Source organism: Armigeres subalbatus, chromosome 2, assembly GCF_024139115.2.
Source record: "Armigeres subalbatus isolate Guangzhou_Male chromosome 2, GZ_Asu_2, whole genome shotgun sequence".
In the NCBI taxonomy this organism is placed as follows: Eukaryota; Metazoa; Arthropoda; class Insecta; order Diptera; family Culicidae; genus Armigeres; species Armigeres subalbatus.
Window position 1 is genome coordinate 7240750 of NC_085140.1, and position 21497 is coordinate 7262246.

Below are 21497 nucleotides of genomic sequence, written 5' to 3' on the forward strand. Positions count from 1 at the left end.
CTATGACTAATTCGTCGAATTTCAGTGGAGTTTTCATAATCTTCCTCGCGTTTTCGGCCACGTTAATTATAACGTTAGTGTCCTTCCTGGCGGGAAGTCTTGTCCGGCGAAGCGTTTGCGATTCGCTGAAACAGCCCCACGATAGTCAGCTCATTTATTACATCGATACGTACTTCAATTTGAACAAACAGTACCAACGGATAGGGGCTCAGAGTGCGCGATCTAAATGGAAGCAACAGGGATCAAATAGACAGCTGGATCCGATTACAATCGCTGATGTGATTGAGTCTTGCGGCGCAAACAATTCTATTTATCAGGTTCATTTGTAGCTATTAAACGTTGAGATGATTCGTTTAAACGTATTTGTTTATTTAGGTGCTCAAGCTGTCTAACTTCTATGACATTCAGGAAATTCGTCAGTTCCCAGAAGAATACGGCATCACACGGGAGCTGGAGCGGCTGAAGGATGAGATTAAGGTTCCAGAAGTTGAAATTTTGGACGATCAAGCCAAGACGAACATCGGTGTTTTACGGGACTCCCGTTTAAACGATTTCGCGGCTTATAAGTTTGTTGAAAACGTGAGTTAAATAAGATCGTGAGATAAAGTAAATATTGTCGATTGACTAATGATTGATTTTTTTCCACAGTTAACAAATAACATCACACAAAACAACCTCAACGATATAGCTAACGAATTGCGCAAAGTAGCCAGCCAGGTGCCCTCGGGTAAGGATATGAATGAGATCAAGGTGAATCTGAAGAACCAGGCTCTGCATCTGTCATCTTATCAGGTAAAACTGTTGTGATATTTTTGTTCATTTCTCGCTATACTTTTCAAGCCAGCAAAATATTGGCTGAGCTGATATTTGATAATTGATATGAATTGCAATGTTTCTGAAAAAAATTGAAAACATTTTCCATTCACGCTCAAATTTTCCTGTTTGTTGCTTATTAAATAGATCACCGTAAATCGATTAGGTTTGATGAGATTGTAATTTCTTGAGTGATATCGTGATATTGTTCTGCATTTCTCCTGATCATAGCTTCAATTTTTATTTGAAAGTAATTTAATAATGAACACTATTTAGACCGTTTTTATAATATTTCTCACGGAAATTATAATCCAGCCTATACAAATTTGGAAAACTGACCGCTCATGTTAATTTTTTTTTCGAACAGTCTAATCTAGTCGAACCGATGTTGCGCTACACAAATGAGCTTGTCAACCTTTCAACCACGTTGGATCACAGCTTGAAGTTCGGACGCGACTCGTTCGCCGAGGCCATCGATGAGTTCTTGACCGAAATTCAGGAGGCCGAAAAATACATCAACGAATACGGACAGGACTTTGCCGTGTCGGTTACCATGGAACTGACGGAAGGCGTCCTGGCGCAGATTCACTCGTATCTGAACTTGGTCATTGAATCCACCAGCAGGCACATCGGGCGCTGCGGACCGCTGTTCAATGTGTACGAATCAATGCAGGTGGCGACCTGTAATAGGATTGTGGATCCATTCGTGAGCTATTTCCTTTGATTGTTTCTTAGTTAACACGCTCATTGCAATATTTCTTACTTTTAGAATGGATTCTGGACTGGAGTGGGATGGTGTTTGGCCATCTTCCTGCCGACAATCATACTTTGCGTGAAGCTGTCCACGCTCTACTCCAAGTCTGATCCCTATCCTGGACCTCTGGTCGAATCGTAAGTGCATTCATTTTCTACTGTGTTACAACTACACTTAACTGCCATCTCACATAAACCTCTCTCACACACAAATCCCCACTTTATGTGGTTAACTTTTGTTTTTTAAACTATACAGACCTAGCCTGTAAAACTAATGTTTGTTTTTTATCGATTCTGGCGCAACCCCCATCTGTGCACGTAGACAACTTGGTTCGCTCCAGAAACCTTCCTAAATTTTGCGTTTTCTTCGTTAAACACGTGTACCCAATTTTGGTTATCCCTGTATATTCTGACTCATGTACCATTCTGAACGGAGAACATACGAGATTAGTCAATTTTATACAATCATTTTTCCTACTCTAAAATTTAGAACGAATGTTTTGTAATCGTATTTAGTAGACTGCCTGCAGTGCACGTCGTTGTGTTGATTTAGATTTTAGAGCTTTAACTAGTTTTTAAGCCGATCGATTCACCAGTCAATCAATAAACAGTATTATCAACTTTTTCTGTAGTGTATAATTATTTATCCATTTCCAAAGTTAACCTACTAGCTGATGTTCATTTGAAGTTAACGATTTCCCCTTTCTCTCATAAGTGTGTACAAATCATTAATAACACGTGTAAATTTGAAAAACCTTTGTAACGAGCTAACACTGTTACGTGACGTAGTTTGAATTCTTTCCGAGTGTGTTTGGTAAGTTGTATTTCTCTACTTTATACATTCTTTAATGATTCTCGTAGTCGCAAGTCATACTTCTCATACTAACTAACTGAACATAACAATTGCATCCTAACTTTCTACTGCTTGTGTAAAATCTGATTGTGGGTGATTATTGAATGTTCAAAAGTGCGATAGGTAAGTGATGCTCAATGATTAAACGATAACCCTATTGTTGATCTTGAGTGAATAACAAACCAACTATCCGTAAAAACAAACATTCTAATAAGTTTTGGCAAAAATCCTTTCAACAATACTAATGCAATTCATTATGCGATCTAATAAATGATCTCATACCTAAAAGCAAATAAAATTCATAGACTAATGAAAAGTATAAGCCTGAACTTTTTCATGCTAATAAAGTTAATAAAAGAATGTGAGTCTGGGAATGTATGCGGGGACGCACAAAAATCGCTTACGTATTCGGACTACGAATATTTGTTATATCTAGCAATAGGAATGAAAGACGCAATGGGGTTTGCACTCTCTCAATTCTCAGCACCAGATACCACTGCTTAAAGATATTGGAGTATGAACAGTGGTTTTATGCAGATGCATTGCTGAATTAATAATGGAAGTAACAGACTAAAATAACATAATAGTGATGGACTTAGTTTATTTTTCAAACATCACAGTGATAAAATAATGAATTATTTAACCAAAGGAACAAATACAATTTCTAAGATTTCGATGGAAAGAAGAAAATTCAAGTAATATACTGAACTGTCTGTATGGTCTTGAAGGTAGTATGATATGGACATTTAAAGTACTGTGCAAATAGATAGGACAAAGGAATGGTCAAGGAACAGGGATTGAATCCTAAATATAATGAACAAGTCTCTCACTTATCATCTCTGCATACATATACGATATGTAGCATACCGCGAGAGACTTTTTTCGCAAGCTGTCATGATAGAGAACTGATTCGAGAGGTTATACCCCATGATGTCACCATTTTTCTGTGGGGGCTTCTTATCCGATTCTGTTTTTTCGCACTTGTATTATACTGCCGTCATACGCATACTTGTCCCATGTTTGCTGGGATTCCCTATATACATGGGACAGTTATGCGTATAACGGCAGTATACAAGTTTGATAAATTTGTTATCATGGCTTGTTATGATTCGGAACAGTTTGTCTCTCTTTTATCGTTGTTCGTTATCTATTAAGAGCGATTTCTGCAAACCCTGTCAAGGAATGATTCCGTTTTTGAAATTCTTGAACATGGTCAATTGCGAAAATTTCGAAACGCTAAGATCGCCTGCTATGTTAACTAAAATATTTCTTCCTTTTATTAAGCAAAGAAAAGTGGAATTTCTCCCATACTGGAGCAGCTGTCAAATTTACTTCAGTAATTAGACCAAATGTGGGCCCTCCTTAGCCGTGCGGTAAGACGCGCGGCTACAAAGCAAGACCATGCTGAGGGTGGCTGGGTTCGGTTTCCGGTGCCGGTCTAGGCAATTTTCGGATTAGAGATTGTCTCGACTTCCCTGGGCATAAAAGTATCATCGTGTTAGCCTCATGATATACGAATGCAAAAATGGTAACTTGGCTTAGAAACCTCGCAGTTAATAACTGTGGAAGTGCTTAATGAACACTAAGCTGCGAGGCGGCTCTGTCCCAGTGTGGGGATGTAATGCCAGTAAGAAGAAGAAGAAGAAGAATTAGACCAAATTTTTCGTGACCGTTCTCCTTGGGAGCAGCATACTAGGCTACCTAGTGTTCTACCCACACACCATATTTAAAGTTAGCGAGTAATGTTTTTCTTCAGTCGACAAAAACACTGAAGAAGTGCTCAAGTGGAGAAATACGTATCTATATGATACACAACAATTAATTAGTGGAAGTAAAAGGAAGAAAGAAAATAACGTTTAATATCAAGTCTACATAAAATTTTTGACATTTTTTTTTTAATTTCCAAAGGGTACAGTATGCACCAGGCACCAGCATTTCAAAAGGGCGAAACTGCTTTTGTAAACAAAATCTTCTCCCGTCGCTGGTGGGCTGATTTGAGCCTACCATCGCAATCTAGCGCAATTTCATGAAAGAATGAAAGAGAGTGGGATTGGATTGCGTGACTGGGCTCAAATTAGCCCACCACCGACGGGAGAAGCTTTTGTTGACAAAAGCAGTTACGCCCTTTTGAAACGTTGGTGCCGACACTTAAAGACGCGACGCGAGACAAGACATAACACTTATTGTTCTTACAATCGTCAAAGGAGTTAAAAATTACCTTTCTGTCGACCGGTTTAGATTTATTAAACTTCACTCCTCTTGCTTTTCCAAAGCTCCTATGGTTTTCTAAACGTAGATATAAGACACAATCCACGCACTTCAAGGGATATTAAGGACATTGCAAAGAGCCTTGGTCGATCCGGTATATCTTCTTCTTCTTCAATGGCTCTAAACTCCAACTGGAACTTGGCCTGCTTTTCAAACTTAGTATTCTATTAGCATGTCCTCAGTTATTAATTGAAAACTTTTCTATGCCCGCCATTGCATGAGTGAGTATGTATCTTGTGTGGCAAGTACAATGGATACACTATGTCCAGGTAGTCGAGAATATTTCCCACCCGGAAACATCCTTGACCGAACCGGGAATCGAACTCGCCATCTCCGGATTGGCAATCCTATAGGATTACGTATACGCCTTTGCTCGCAAGGCTACTGGAGACCCAACTAGAGATCCGGTAGATACTTTGGGTTGAACTTGAAAACGTTTTGAAGAATCTTGAACATCTCGTATTCAAGAAAATTGGTTTTAAATGATGCGCATATGTCTATTGGAGCGTATTGGATATATGCCGATATAACATTGCAAAAGCCTTGATTGATCTTGTAGACGCATTGAGCTGAACTCGAGAATGTTTTGGAGTCCCTTGAACATCTCGTATTCAAGATAGTTGGGTTTGTATGATGCGCATATGCTGATCGAGCCAGGTTGGGTACATATCGATGTTGAGAACATTGCAAAAAGACAAAAGTAGAGTTTTAATACCGACCAGACGGTGGACCTCAGAAGTTCGTGTCCTGGGAGGGGTATTCATGATCATCCTCAGGAACTTGTTTTGAACTCGTTTTGAAGTTTCAGATGATGAGTTTTTGGGCAGCTCTCCCAGGTTTGCTTGTAGACAGCAAGCTTATTTTTCTGGGACAATGACGACCGACGGTTGATCAAAGGGTACAATAGTTTCAACAAAATGGTTACACTTCTCCACCGTCTTGTCAACCTGTTGGCGGAAAATAAGCTTGCTGTCGAGGGTCAAGCCAAGGTAGTCGGCCTCATTGGCCCACTCCACAGTTGTGCCATTGAGCATGATTTTACAGTCTCCAGGCGGAACATGTTTAGGGGATTTAGAGTGAGGGAGAATGATGACCTGGGTCTTCGCCGCGTTGATACAGATCTTCCAGCTGGTGAGGTACTCTGTTAGGGCATTCAGGCCTCGTTGGAGTTAGAGTTAGTTAGAGTTAGAGCGCTCTGATCACTCTATCATTGTATACGATGGAGGTGTCATCTGCGAACAGAGACAAAATGTCGCCTTCTGGAGGTTCTGGCATTTCGGAGGTGAACAGGTTGAAAAGCAGGGACGCCTGCAACAATGTTGTGCGCTTTAGAGCTCGCTCCGCTGATTGAGACTCGTAATGTCCTTGCCAACAGGTAATTGTTGATGATTTTCAATCATATAGCTGGGAAGATTGTAGCGTTGTAGTTTGTACACCAGGCCATCATGTCATACATTGTCGTATGCCTTCTAAACATCGAGTAAGTCCATGGCGGATGTTTTTGAGACAAACTTGTTCCGTCTGAGGACGTTGGTAACTAGAGTCAGTTAGTGTACGGTTGACCGACCGCGTTGAGTCGATAACAAAACACTGAAGAAGTTTTCAAGTAGAAAACGAAATACGTATCTGATGATACATAAGTGAATATAGCGGAAGTAAATGGAAATTTGAAGTATTTTAACCTTGTAACATTTTCCCCTAAGACGCTCAATATAATTTATTTCAAGATGTTGAGATTTTCGGCAGACTCAAGTAACCGGTGATGAATAGCTGAGAGAAGGCTGATGGGACGATAACTTTTGGGGGAGGAAGGATCCTTCCCAGGCTTACGGATGGGGATGACTTTGGCTGACTTCCAGGACGATGGGAAGTAGCTGAGCCGGAGACACTGATTAAAGATCAGCGAAATATGTTCGAAGAACGGAGCACTCATGTGTTTGAGCTCGAGATTCGGAATGTTATCGAAGCCTGGGGCCCTCATGTTTTTCATCGATTTGATATAGGCCGTCAATTCGCCAGCTGAGAGGTCGTTGTGAGTTAGGTGAATGCTGGTTGCATACTCGCTAACGGCTGCTCCGTGCGGATTGACGATATTCTGTCCGAGATAATGTGGGCTGACGAATTGATGACCTATTTCGGCGACCTTCTCTGCAGGAGTTATCAAGCGATCCTTAGAACCATTGTTGTCTAATGGGATCAAATGTGGAATGGGTTTTGCCGGATCAGCTGATGCCGATTAACCGAGGAGCCCACTTCCGCCACCACGGGATAGTGATCCGAGCTGAGCTCTTGGTACACAACCGGCTGGGAGATGTGGTCGTTTATGTTGGTTATGTACAGATCTAACGTTGCATGGACTCCGGACCGACTCAGCCGAGTGGGGGAATCCGGGCTCAGGATCGTGTAGTGGCCTTCCTCCATGTCGTCGCTCCAGATGGTGCCATTTCGATTGCCGCGACTATAGCCCCATATACTGACCTTGTCTTCGCGTTAGCTTGACGATTTCCCTCCGAAGGGCGGCCGATGTGTCATCGACGACTTTGCTTGGGTTGGGTAGTACGCCGCGATGAGTGCGATTGTGCCTACAAAAGTGGTGATTTCGACACCGATGTCCTCGATGACACTGAGCTAGAAGCTTGGAAGCAGACGACAGTTGATGTTGTAGCGAAGAGCGATGGCCACACCACTTCCCCTGGTCGGCCGGTCGAGTCTCACGATGCGAAAGTCCGGGAAGTTGACGTTCACCTTCGGTGTAGGTGCGTTTCGGAGCCACGTCTATTTCCTTAGCGAGCAAGCGTTCCAGTTTACCAGACCCACCCTAGCAGCCATTTTTAATGATGAACATGCCAAGAGTGAAGACCTGGTCGAATCGGGTTTTGCAACCACGCAGCCGAGTGGCGAGCTGGGAGAAGATTGGCGTCAGCTGCACCGGGGTGTAGAGCGGAGCAGATTCTTCCGGTGGGACAGTTTGATTCTCCGGCTATCGACGAAACTCAGGAGGAGGAAGCGGGGGCCAATCGCTGGAGGATGGAGCTGGTGGTGCTGGGGCTTCAATCGATGCTGCTGCTGCGGTCAGTCGCTTGTGCGGCTGCAACGCTGGAAGTACTGGTACCGCTCGTCGGGGAGCCGTGATAGCAGAAAGATTCACCTCGTCGATCATTGGAACACGCTTCCTCTTCGGATGGGCTTTGGTTGATGCTTTCCTTCGGATTTCCAGGAACGCCGCGCATTTCAGACAGCCTTTCTTAGTGGCCCGTTTTTTTTCGCCACAGTTGGCGCACTTTGGATCGGCCACCTCCATCTTGTCGCACTCTTCCATCGGGTGCAGTTCGCCAAACTTATTGCAGCGTGCGGCCATGTGGCAATTTCGGGTGCCATGCCCGAAATTGAAACATTTGGTGCACTGCGTCACGTCCCGGTGCACGGGCCGGTATTGCTCCCAGCCGACGACGGTGTAGTTACTACTCCGATCAGCTTCAGGTTCTTGAAGGAGATTTCTGCCCTTGTCGTGGCGAGCGATTTAGTGCACGGCGATGGGCTTGAGTCCACTGCTTTCTTTCGGGCGAACACTCCAGTTTGTTCGTATCTCACCGGGGACTAATACAAGGTGATGGATTTTCGTGCCTGTTGTTCAACATTGCGCTAGAAGGTGTCATGCGGAGAGCCGGGTGTAACAGCCGGGGTACGATTTTCAACAGATCCAGTCAATTTATTTGTTTCGCGGATGACATGGACATTGTCGGTCGAACATTTGCAATGGTGGTAGAACTGTACACCCGCCTGAAACGTGAAGCAACAAAAGTTGGACTGGTGGTGAATGCATCGAAGACAAAGTACATGCTTGTGGGCCGAGCGCGACAGGGCCCGCCACGATAAACGAGAATACCTTCGAGGTGGTCGAGGAATTCGTCTGCCTTGGATCCATGCTAACGGCTGATAACAATGTTAGTCGTGAAATACAAACGCGCAACATCTGTGGAAGTCGGGCCTACTACGGGCTCCAGAAGAAACTGCGGTCAAAAAATATTCATCACCGCACCCATTATTGTGTTATGTACAAGACGCTGGAGGAGAACTTGCAAGCACTCGGGGTATTGTCATAGTTGGCAGAACTGTAATCGAATATTTCCTCGCATTCTGTTGATTTAATGGTTTTTAGAAGGAAATATTTAACATTTTGGCCTTTGTTGGCACTATTTTTGATTCAACTTAAAACTACAATATTATAACCTATTACTATTTACACTAATATTTACATAAAAACGGCACTCCTTAGCCGTGCGGTAAGAAGCGCGGCTACAAAGCAAGACCATGCTGAGGGTGGCTGGATTCGATTCCCGGTGCCGGTCTAGGCAATTTTCGGATTGGAAATTGTCTCGACTTCCCTGGGCATAAAAGTATCATCGTGCTAGCCTCATGATATACGAATACAAAAATGGAAACCTGGCTTAGAAACCTCGCATTTAATAACTGTGGAAGTGCTTAATGAGAACACTAAGCTGCGAGGCGGCTTTGTCCCAGTGTGGGAATGTAATGCCAAAAGAATTACATAAAGATTTACATAAAAAATCGATTACCTAGATTGGAGGTAGTGCCCTAATAGCCGCCCGGTCCAAAGTTAAGCAACGGGCCCTGAGTCGATTTTTATTTTCAATAAGACCGTTAAGTTTAGAAAGCTATTTTTAATAAAGGTTTTTCGTACGGTTTTGCGAAAATGCTTACGAATCCACATGTTTATTTTATTATGGGAATCCTCTAAAAAGCTTGTAGGTTATATTTATAAGCAGTTTACGTTTGGATCAGCGAATGTAAAACTACCACCCAACTCAACTCAACTCGCAACACTCTGCACTGAACTGCAAGTGCAAAGGTATACTCGGTGTACAGCGGGCGAGTGATTGCATCATCATTTTCTCCCCAGTTTAGGGCTCTCGGATGTGCACATTGATATTGGAGAGCAACTCCCATGCTGCATCTATTGGTTCTCTGTGGAATCACGTTTGTTCTGGACAATCACGGAGTAGCAACTACGGAATGTAACATCATTAAGCCAAGCTCAAGCAATTGATGAGGGATCTCTGGAGCTGGGCTAGTCATGAAATTTCATTGTAACACACCTTGTCAAGGATGTGATCTACCCGGCGCAGCTTTACGAGAAAAAGCGACCTAGTTATTAATTAAAGCCTTTTTAGTATGTATCTTTGCGAGTAGATTTGTTGAGAATGTTTTCCACTCGAAAAACATCGAAAACCAAATCTAGAATCGAAAACGCCATCTCCGGGTTGGTAGTCCTACGTAATACTAATGGGAAGTCATTTCTTGCGTATATTATTGAGTACTTTATTGTATCTATCATAACAATCAATCATTATTCTTATTTATTTCTTTTGTGCTAATTATGTTTTATCTTGTTTCTGTTTTTTTATATATATATATATTTTGAATTTAATTCATGTTTATTCTATTTTTTTCTTTGTTGTGAAATAATTTTACCATGACAAGTAGTTGGCCATATGTTTTATATGTTTCTTCTTAATTTTTTTATGACGTGTTTCCCATTTCCATCTAAAATCGAATTGGTACAATCTTGTTTGTTCCCCATTTGGTTGTAATCATTCATTTGACTAACAAAACTAAAAAAAATCATTCATTTGTTTCAATTTGACAACACTTTTACTTACGTTCGAGTGTTTTATTTTCGTGGTATCTCTCTCCCCGTCTCATTGCAGGGAGTACCTGTATGATGCATACAGTGAACGGGACAACATTCCACTGGCGAGGTAAGTTGTGCTTCTAATCGCATCCCCCATTTTAATGTTGAATCAGGACAAATGTAATCCAAATTTGTTTCATCGCTCATAGTTTAAAATTGGGAGTCTCTCCTACTTTTTTTATTGCTGTTGATCGCATCCCATTTATAAACTGTTTAGGCCGTTAACTCTTTGTGTACACCTTTTAGTAAGACAACAGTGCGTTCCACTTGCGCTAGAAAGTGAAATAAAGCTCGAGTATATATTCAAAATCGATTTTAATGTATATTTCACTCTTGCTTCTTCTAGTGGACCGAAAAACAAACGCCGCAAGAAGAATGATCGCCGTAGGGAGTCCCGCGATCGACGTGATGTATACTACGAAGATGGCAGCCCTTCCGGAGGCCACAGTCGGGAACCAAGATACAATGACATGGCACCAAAGTAAGTACTGCTTGTCAAACGCTCTTGTCCTCAATCAGAAACCATTTCCCGTCTTAGCCACTCCGCCAACCAGAACAAATAAACGTTTTAGTAAATAGATGTCTCTAGACCATCACAAACACCACACGAACAAATGCGCACCGATAGTGTAATTTAGAACATAGGTTCATTCCCGTGTTCATTAGGTACAATTAGTGGTCGATGCTTCCTTTAATAATAAATTCGTCTCTGGTGGTATTCAAGGTACCACTGCGCTGAAAAACCCACCCCTAACACCTACCTTGTACTCTTCCAGTATAGTGCCTCAAATTCCATCAATACTAACCAATAGCAGTAGTCGTGAGTACGATGCTTCCGGTGACATTCCGGAATCACCCGCTAAGGTTACAGTTACCCCACCGCCATCGCCAAACCGATTACTGAGCCGCCTCTTCCAACGCTCAATGTTCGACGACTTTCAGAAGGTCGGCAGCCATCGAAGTGGCGACGTTGAAGACAATGGCTGCGGTTGGGAAATTAACGTTAGCCGAAGCAACAGCAGTGTTGGTTCCATACGGTCGATGGGAATCTTGGCTAGCAGAACGCCTTCGCCCTTGGACTTCCGCACAGTTTCGTTCCGAAGGCCACGATCTCTGATGGACGATATCGAAAAATCAAAACGGGATCGCTCGTCTTCCCGGACCGACAGTGGATTCGAGCGATACTAATATGCCTAGGAATGACTGTGATAGATTATCTAAAATAGAGCAATCATAATCCAAATGCTTCCATCAAGTCATCAACTAACAAGCAGGTTACAAACAATGGGTGGAATCGATGTTTCTCATTGCCTAGTCAAACCTCTTCTGTCGTATTCTAGAACCGTTGCATTTGATCAGCCATTTCCCAGAAGCACATGTTTCGAATCAAAAGGCATTTCAGACGGACTTCGGAATTCTCGAACATCTGTTGCACCTGCATATGTACTTGGATGAAGGGATCCGATCCGATTCATCCTGTAAATACACTCATTAGTAATTGGAACTCGCGCTCTCACTAGTTGGCATTCTTTCATTCGTTGTGTCCCACTAAGTCTGTGTTGTTTCCACCTACCCTTACCTTCATGAAAGCTTCCATCAACTTTTTTGCTCGATTACTATCAATAACTAAGTGTTGTGTAACTGTGTTTTCTATCATTTCGATCCTCCGTCCGCTAAGATGCAACTACGCGCCCTGCAACGGTGATGTTACGATTAATTGTGGCCAACCGTCGTATCGTCAGTTTTAAACAGAGATATTGTGAGTAAAGCATAAGCCCCGTCACGATGGTTGCCCTTTTTTGAATTCCCATTCCCATCTAGCATAGTTTGCCATATTCATCATCCTGAAGGTCCTCCGAGGTCTTCTGAACCTTGAAACGGGTTTTTGGTAACAATTTGTATGATTTTTTAGTGTAATGTCTTTAAAAAATGTTCTTCTCCATTTTATGCTAGTTTTTGCCTTTCTCGTACAACAAAGTTGTACCGAAAGGCTATCATTTCACTCCGAAAACGAACTTTTTATAGAAGCCTTGGAGACCCATAGTGTTATATATCAATCGACTCAGCTCGTCGAGCTGAACAAATGTCTGTCTGTCCGTGTGTATGTGTGTGTGTGTGTGTGCACACGAAAACCGAAAAACATTAGCCAACTTTTCGTATAGTAATTTTTAACCAATTTCCTCGCAATAGGTTGCATTCGACGGGCTACAAACTCTAGTTGATCACTATTGAATTTCATAACGATCGACCGTTGCGCTTAAAAGTTATAAAGAAAATGGTACATCGACCCATATTACCACCATATAAGGTTGGTGTCTTGGCTAAATGCGAGAAAGGCAGTATCACTACTCGGTGAATTAAGTTGGGTTTTTATATTTACCCTGGTACGAACACATTCTTGACCTTAACGTTTTCAGTCCCAAGTAAGAATTACTGTTTTAAAGCGCTCTTAGGACAACGATTTACTGCTCAAGTATTCTATAAAACAAGTGTAAGTCCATCGATGTTACTAGGGTTGGCTCTATCCTCTAAAAATTGTATAATGTTTTAGGAAGTTGCGTCGTAAGTGACACGTTTTACGCATCACAATATCCGTAGTGAGTAGGACAGCTCATGCAGTGTCCTATCCATGATTATGACGAAAACATAAATTAATAATAAAATAAGGTCTAGTGCTGCAGCAAAAATATCAAATGAATATAAATGAATATTTTTTGTTTCAATCGTACTCACTTAAAAAGTAACACAGATATGCATTATTTTGTGTTAAAATGTCTATTTGCTAATGCGCACAATTTTGAGTACCATGGGCTTGTTTATGTTCCTAATGATGCGCAGACTTCCAAGATGAATCACGATCGAAAAAATATGAAATACAAACAAAATCAAATTATTCTGGATATGGATCTGGTAAGAAAAGCATACCCGATTCTTTGAGCCGAAGCGATGTACAGAATTCCGGAGAATACTCTTAGGAAAACGCTAGCCCATGGTAGCAGTAGCCCATTTTCTTAAATTCACTGGAAGAGCAAGTTTCTTTACAACATACGTACCCGGTCGAAAATGGCTATCATTGTTTTAAAAATGACATCCCAACATTTCCCGAAGGAACCTGAGTGATGTCAAATATTATGAAATCAGAAAACGACTTGGAAGGCATTCTAAACCGCATTCGGAAAGCATGTGCAGTGAAAAAGACGTTGGTGGAATGGGTTTCTGCACCTTGTTCGCTAATAATAACAGAGGAATCAAGGAAGATCAGAATTGTTAGAACTGCTTTTTGCCTTTCTCCTACACCAAGGTTAGGGTGGCTCAAATTAGTATGGGAAAAACTTTTTTCAATTTTTTTGATTGGTGCTCTGGACAAAATTTCAGCCAAATCGGTTAACGTTTGGGCGGTGCTAAACTCGATGGAAGTTTATATGCAAAAATGTATGCAGAAACATCCAAAAACAGTGAATGGCAGTTGGACGGCACAACTTACGATGAAGAACTATGATACTCATTCAGATCCTGAAGAATTTAATACAGAATGTTATGCTGAAAACCGCGAGAAAATTAGAGTTTGCCCGGCTAAGTTATTAGCATTTCTGTGAAGTGAGGTTTGAGCAAATTTTATTTCTTTTACCTTTGAAAAGAAATAAATTCACCCCTACAACAATGCAGTTAAATGCTTATATCTTTGCGTAATAAACTCCAATCTTCTCGCGGTTTTCAGCATAACATTCTGTATTTAATTCAACAAGAACTGAATGACTATCATGGTTCTTGATCATGGCTTAAGCCGGGTTAAGCAAGATGTTGTACAGATCGTTCTGATCGTCTTCGTACACCATATCGTACACGGTCATATTGAGCATTTTGTCCAGAGCATCAGGGCATCAAATAGAACCGAATAAAAAGGCGGCCCATCAAAAAAATTTGAAAAAGTGTTTTTTGAGCCACCCTAACCAAGGTGTAACAAAAAGGCTATATGTTCACACCAAAAACGATTTTTTTTTCATCGAAGGCTCAGACGGCCGACTTTCATATATAAATCATCTCAGCTGCGTGTGTAAGTGCGAATGTATGTATATGCTAAAAAATCTCACTCACTTTTTAGATACTTTGCCTTGACCGATTTACTCGCAATAACTTAATACTCGACAAAGAATCCTGTCCCATTGTTTCCTATTCCTATTGGCCAAATCGGACTACGCTTATAAGTTATGGCCAAAGTTGTACTCTTAGAGTACAATCAGCAGTGATTCAAATTATTCGGGGCTGTCAGTTTGAATATGATTTCGCGGATTGGAATTCGACTAGTTTGTAACAGCCCTGCACTTGGGGCTTCATCCTACCGTTGCTGCCTTATTATTCCTTCGATTCTTACCAGTACAGTCAGTGTCCAGAGGCGCGTCCCCGTTCCGAGATGTAAAACAGGGGTTAGACAAAAAGGTTAGGATAGGTTAAATTATGTCGAAATTCAAATCAGCATAACGTTGCGTATAATAATCCGATTTTGATAAAACCAGGACCATCAGAAGCGGACACTCTTCTAGTATACTGACCCTCTGCAAAACCTTAGATTCGCCCTTGGCCACCGGAGATGTTCCGGGTTTTCCGAGGGTAGGTTCAAGATGCATTTTTTTCACTGCTTGTCATTTTATGTGACATTTACTTTCATCATGTTTTATGTTTTCTTCAAAAACTAGAACTACCAATGGTGGCTGTAGATTGAGAATCCATCTAAACTACGCAGAGATATGGCGATTTCCGTAAAAACGCAATAATGCAAATATGAGTATCTGACTTCATGGCTTTGCGAGACGATGATTACAGAAACATTTCCAGAATGATAGTGTCCACTGCCACCCTTCGAGTCGGTTTTGGAACCATGGAACCATGCATATGGGTGTCAAAATTCATGTTTTCCCAAGACGATGAATGTAGGAACTTTATTAAAGATACATTTTGAAGACTGTAAGACTCTCTGGCCAATTTGTAACAGGTTCCGGGTGTTCTGCGAAAGTGACATTTATTCAGGGTGTATGGCCAATCTCGTACCGTTTTTACGAAGATGGCCATATCTCTGCATATACCTTACGGATTTTCGATCTGCAGCCAGCGTTGGTCAGTATATTAGTTTTAGTTTCTGGGGAAAGCATAAAACAGTAAACGTCATATAAAATGACAAGCAGAAGAAAAAATGAATTTTTAACATACCCTCGGAAAACCCGGAACATATCCGGTGGTCAATGGCCAATCAGAGGTTTTGCATGAGGACAGCGTGCGATGGTTCCAGTTTCATAAAAATCGGATCATTCTACGCAAAATTATGCAGATTTGAACTTCGACAAATTTTTGCCTATCTCAACCTTTTTGTCTAACCCCTTTAAGTAGGACAAAAATGGTTTAGGAAACAACCTTTACATGCTGCTACGAGTATGCAGCCTAGCCTGATTTTTATCATCTATAACTCTTGGGCACTCTACATCGAACCAGCTCTTCCGTTGATTTCCTTGTGTGATACCAAGCACCTCTGTGACTTGCTGCCACGATATGTTTACATTTTCTGCACTTGATTGTCCTTCGATTCTGAGTCGAGCTAATGAGCGAATTGTTCCACAACGCCCTCGCCTGACAGTCGCTGTATGTTAAGCCGCATAGTTCTCTTACGCCCAGAACCAATGATGCTAGACAGTCTTGCGCGAATCAAGGCTGATATGTATCGATAGGCTGAAATTGGTGGGATACAAATTAAGTGGTTGAATAATGTATAAAGCATAAAGGTCAAAAATAATGAATAAAGAATATAGAACAAACAAAAGGAAAAGCAAGAGGGAAATACAGTTCCCTTTTTACATCTCGATATCGAAGGGACCATCAAGATAAAGAGAGATCAAGGAATTGAAGAAAATTTGAGTAGGGGAAAAGACGGCTTCAGCAGGTTTTGTTCTATTATTGTCAAGGGGGGTTTTGTTGACCAAATTTTATGAAATTTGGCCACAATATTCTTTGATATGCAAAGAAGGAGGGGGCCCTCCTTAGCCGTGCGGTAAGACGCGCGTCTACAAAGCAAGACCATGCTGAGGGTGGCTGGGTTCGATTCCCGGTGCCGGTCTAGGCAATTTTCGGATTGGAAATTGTCTCGACATCCCTGGGCATAAAAGTATCATCGTGCTAGCCTCATGATATACGAATGCAAAAATGGTAACCTGGCTTAGAAACCTCGCAGTTAATAACTGTGGAAGTGCTTAGCGAACACTAAGCTGCGAGGCGGCTCTGTCCCAGTGTGGGGATGTAATGCCAATAAGAAGAAGAAGAAGAAGAAGCAAAGAATGTTTAGGCCAAATTTGGGCATAATCAGTTTTAAAAAAATCCTGACAATAATAGAACAAAACCTACCAAAACCGTCATTCCCCCTACTATATTGAAAAAAAAAATCGTTGCTATGAAAAACGACAACAGAACAAATGTCATATCTTGTTTTTCATGTGTTTTTTTTTTGTCCAAAGATGGTCTAGTAGCCCACAAATTTGAATATTTCGACATAGGGAGAAATAATCTTGATCGAAATATGTCCAGAATACATCGAGATAGCGAGAAGGGTTATCGAGATGTAGAAAGCCCAAATCTATGTAGATCGAAGTGACAGAGAAAACCATCGACATAGGTAGAGATATCGAGTTGTAGAGAATTGATTGTAGGAGGAAAAAAAAAGGAAGAGAAAGACGGATGAAGGAAGGACGAAGGAGGAAAAAGAAAGAAGGCAGAAGTAACATGTAAGAAAGACTAAGGAATAAGGAATAAAGAAGGCAGAAAAAAGAAAAACAAAGGAACAAGGAAGAAGAAACAAGGAAGACGAAGAAAAAAATCAAGAAGTAAGAGAAAAGAAGAAACAAGGAAGATAGAGGGAGGAAGAAAAATGGAAGAAAGAACAAGTAAGAAATAATTAACAGAGAAAAGGAAAATAAATGGAATAAATGGCACTTCTCCCAGTACGCTAGACGGGTGCTCTCTATGCTACGGTAAACTCCATGCTACCCTCATTAAGCTACCTTAGCGGTAATGTGATAGAAACGGTGTGGGTTCGATTCCCACCGGTAGGCAATGGATATTTTTTGCTTATTTCATAAAATTTATATATTTAATATTCTCCTCAAAACACATGTTTTCGGTCCTCAGTATCGTTTTCCACATAGTAAAAAGTAAGACGAAAGTCGATAACCTAAACTTGCAAAGGGTACATGGCGGCAATGAGTGGCATGCACAGGATTCTGTTTTCACACGATTTTTTTTCGGTCGTTTTTTTAATCGTGTGACTTCAATTTACCGATAGAAGCAAGAAAGACGGATAAGAAAAAATCTTGGAAAGAAGCAAAAATCAAATGCAAGAACCAAGAACAATAAAAATGTGTTGTTCCTTTCTATGCTACCCCCAAAAAAAAAGGTTTGTAGGGGTGATCACAGATAGAAAAATCCACTGAAATTTACGCTAAATATGATGCACATAAATGGAACGCCATTATTAGCTTAATTCCACGCGTGAAATAGCCTAAATGTATACAATATTTGACGTGAATCGTCAATATTGCTTGCAAGTTGTAAGCAAACTTGTTAGGAAGAGGTCCATTTCCGCGTAGAATAGTGTAAATTTCCGCATCTCAAGTTTTACGTGCCGTTTACTTTTCATTATTTTTTTCTGTGGATCGGGGCAATATGGGCCACCTAAGGAAATCGTTCCGAAAAGCGCTGAAAAGCTCAAAACAACATCGTTCAAATGTAGTTGACTTATACTAGAGAATGTTACCTTTCATATTACGTCGATGAATGACGAAAAATGCGTTTAGAAATTCTTGGAATGCACTTTTGAAAATGTATTGATTTAAATGTGTGTTCCCGACTATACGGGGCAATATGAGCCACCATTTGGGGCAGTATGGGCCACCCATCCAAAACGTTTATTTAGGCGAAAAAAGTATCGTAATATGGAAGAATATTATATTCCTACAACAGTTGTGAGTATTTCATACCAAATAAAATTAAAAAGCCACACAACAGCGGACTGAACCGATTTTCCACTCTTTACCGTTTGAACAGCCACATTTCAAATGGTCAATAATCATTTTTTCTGTTTCGATCGCAGTAATGCGCTGTTGTAATTTTTCCGTAATGAACATTACATATATGATAATATTCTTGAATTTGACTACTGAAATTTGAACTTTTTCGCATTTTAAGGCCTGATATCTTGCTCTGTGCAGGTATGCCCATATTGCCCCATAGAGACTGGTTTTGGGAAAAAAAGTTTTATGATAAATTCAGATTTGTATCAATACAAACATGTGTGCACAATATTCAATTTTAATATATCTTTTGATTGTGGTGTATTTTTGACCTGTATTTTAATCTGTTTTGTGTCAAAACCTTATTTATAAACTTGAAATCTTATAATAATTTTGCCTATGCAGCGAAAATGTACATTTTCAAGTGTATTTTCATGTTTGAATTGAATTTTAATGCGGTTTTCACGTTGATGCATATGTGGAGCATCCTCTTAAAGATCATATAACTTTTACATGATAAAACTTGTCAATAAGCTCAAAATCAGGGTGGCTCATATTGCCCCGTATGTTCATATTGCCCCTACTGCCCCTAAAGAAATTGAGAAGCAACAAAAAGTAGCAAAAAGAATTCGAAATTCCTCCTTTAAAATCCGTTTCTCGCGATTTTTCAGCCTTTCGATTTTAGCCTTCTGCTATTTAAGCCTTATACAGTTTTTTTCCTTTTTGTTCCTTCATTTTCAGCCTTATGTGGACGTCCCGCTTACATGTTGGTCTTGCCCCGCTTCTAATACAGTCCCTTCCCGATTTTGGCAACAGTGTTGTCAAAGTGGGGATGTTGCCAAAAAACGGGAAAAATTCATGCAAAATTTCAATTTTTCGTGTGTCTATGATTGAATATATATGCTTAGAGCATGTACAAGAAAATATGTGGAGTGTGTTTAAATGATGTAATTGCGCCACAATAGACATTTTTGATAAACTCCGAGATCGTAATTAAAACAGAATTGGAACACACTCGAGAATGGTAATCAAACAATGATGTGACGAATGAACCCCTTTCTTAATAAAAATTATAACAAATAATATTTAAAATTTACAATAGCTTGGGCCACACCTTACAAAAAATCGTGGTAATAAAAAAAATCATGTCCTTTCTGACGTTTCTAATATATCGAAGTGCTGGCTTCAATCTATCATTACGTCTCATATAAATGTTGTTATTGTTGTTATCATAATTCACTATATACATCAAATAGCGATCCAACGGATACAAGAAGGTGAAATGCCCTACGATCAAAATGAATTGTTCGGGTGGACGAAAATTTGGAAGATTAGGTGATTGGCAAAGGACAGTCGTGGATCGAGCAGAAAAGAGATGGCTTTTACATTCAGAAAATGCAAAGATCATGATTTAATAAAGAATGTTGGACAAAATTATTAGCGCTCATATTATTCTTATATCATAAATATTGGCTCCATACTTTTTTGTGATTAGGAGTGTTCTGTGCACAATTCTCCGTTACATAATAGAAAACAAAATGGACGCAGGGCCATTTCATTGTTTTAGAAAATGGTGACGGAAATCTCCAATCAGACGCCTTGGTGAAGCGAAACCAAGGTAATGTGAATATCAGACCGCATCGTGCTTTCGTGCTGTGCGGTTCTTTCTCTCTTTGCGGAAGGAAGTTTTTAATACTACCCGAAGCTATTTTAATTTCAACGGTGCTTCTTAGCGCTATTTGTACCCACTGATCCCGTTACGACCGTGCCTTCGTTTTACGTTGGACCCGTTTGCGGAAGTAAAATTCCGACAAGCGGTGGTAATCCTGCAGGGACACCGTTCTGAAAAAAAACTCTTAGAAGGTCACGTCTCCACGCTCAGCCATGAGCATTAATAAAAACAAGAGGAAGGGGAGTCTCTGAATTCTCCACTTCCTTCAAAGAAACAAGGTTTCAAGACCGTCCTGCCAAAGCGCGGAAAAAATAGAAGGAAGCTGGAGAATTCAGATATTCCTTCTAACTCTAATATCGGAAATAATTCTTCTCCAATCGAACTGAGCAATCAGTTCGATTTGATTAATGATGAAATTGAGCAAATCGAATATACCTCTAGCCCAGGTGATTCGATTCATGAGAAAAAGCAAAGGATTCCGCCAATTGTGGTATCTGTTGCCGAGTTTTCTGGCTTTAGGAATGAGATTTTGAGTAACCTTCAGGGGATCAAGGTTTCATTTCAGATTGCTAGGAAGGGTGACTGCCGCGTTTTGCCGGGATCCTTTGACGATCGCAAACGTTTTAACTGAGAAGCGCCATAAATTCTTCACATACGACGACAAAACTGAGCGATTGTTCAAAGTCGTCTTGAAAGGTCTTCCCAGTGATGATAAATCACTGGATGAGATTAAAATTGAAATTTCTCAATTACTTGGATTTTCACCAGTCCAAGTAATTAAGATGAAAAGAAATCCCACTCTGGTACTTCCCAGAGGGCATTTCTCAAGAATTTTATTTAGTTCATTTTAACAATAGTGAACTAAATAATATGAAAGTTTGGAAAAGGCCTGTATTATGTCTCATGTCCGTGTTACATGGGACCATTTCCGCAGGCCTGGGGAAATTTCCAAAACCCCACCCAGTGCCGTAAGTGCCAAAAGTGGGGTCATGGAACCAAACATTGTCACATGGATGCTAAAAGCATGATTTGTGGTGGAACCTCTCACGCCAAGGACGCATGTCCTGTGAGAGAAGATTCCAATAAATTTAAATGTGCAAATTGTGGGGCAATCATAAATCCAATTTCTGGGAACGCCCTGCACGCAAAACAGTCTTGAATCCCCGTGCAAAATTGATGACGGGGAATTCCAATCGGATCCCAGATTCGACGGGTAGAAATCTTTCTAACCCTCAAATCTCGAAACCAGCTACCGGTCGCGCAATTCATACCCACCACAATTCACAAACAAATTTTGCCGCTCGTCAACGGATAGCAAGCACTTCAGTAAATTCCAATTTTTCGAATGTACCTACGTATGCAAACATCGCTGCTGGT

General features: G+C 40.8%; 1 protein-coding gene across 11 annotated transcripts in view; it reads left to right on the forward strand.

Annotated features, from left to right (window-relative positions):
• Positions 1 to 21497, forward strand: part of LOC134217609 (prominin-like protein) — a 173759-nt gene that overhangs the window by 142963 nt on the left and 9299 nt on the right. For 8 of the 11 annotated variants that reach the window (XM_062696398.1, XM_062696401.1, XM_062696395.1 and 5 more), the window contains 7 exons: positions 26 to 317; positions 376 to 579; positions 649 to 792; positions 1181 to 1519; positions 1583 to 1704; positions 10417 to 10467; positions 10747 to 10881. In XM_062696398.1, the coding sequence (XP_062552382.1) occupies positions 26 to 317; positions 376 to 579; positions 649 to 792; positions 1181 to 1519; positions 1583 to 1704; positions 10417 to 10467; positions 10747 to 10881 (1287 nt within the window). Of the gene's footprint in view, positions 1 to 25; positions 318 to 375; positions 580 to 648; positions 793 to 1180; positions 1520 to 1582; positions 1705 to 1888; positions 2192 to 10416; positions 10468 to 10746; positions 10882 to 21497 lie in introns of those variants that run through there. The other 3 variants (XM_062696399.1, XM_062696400.1, XM_062696405.1) reach the window with 2 other exon arrangements.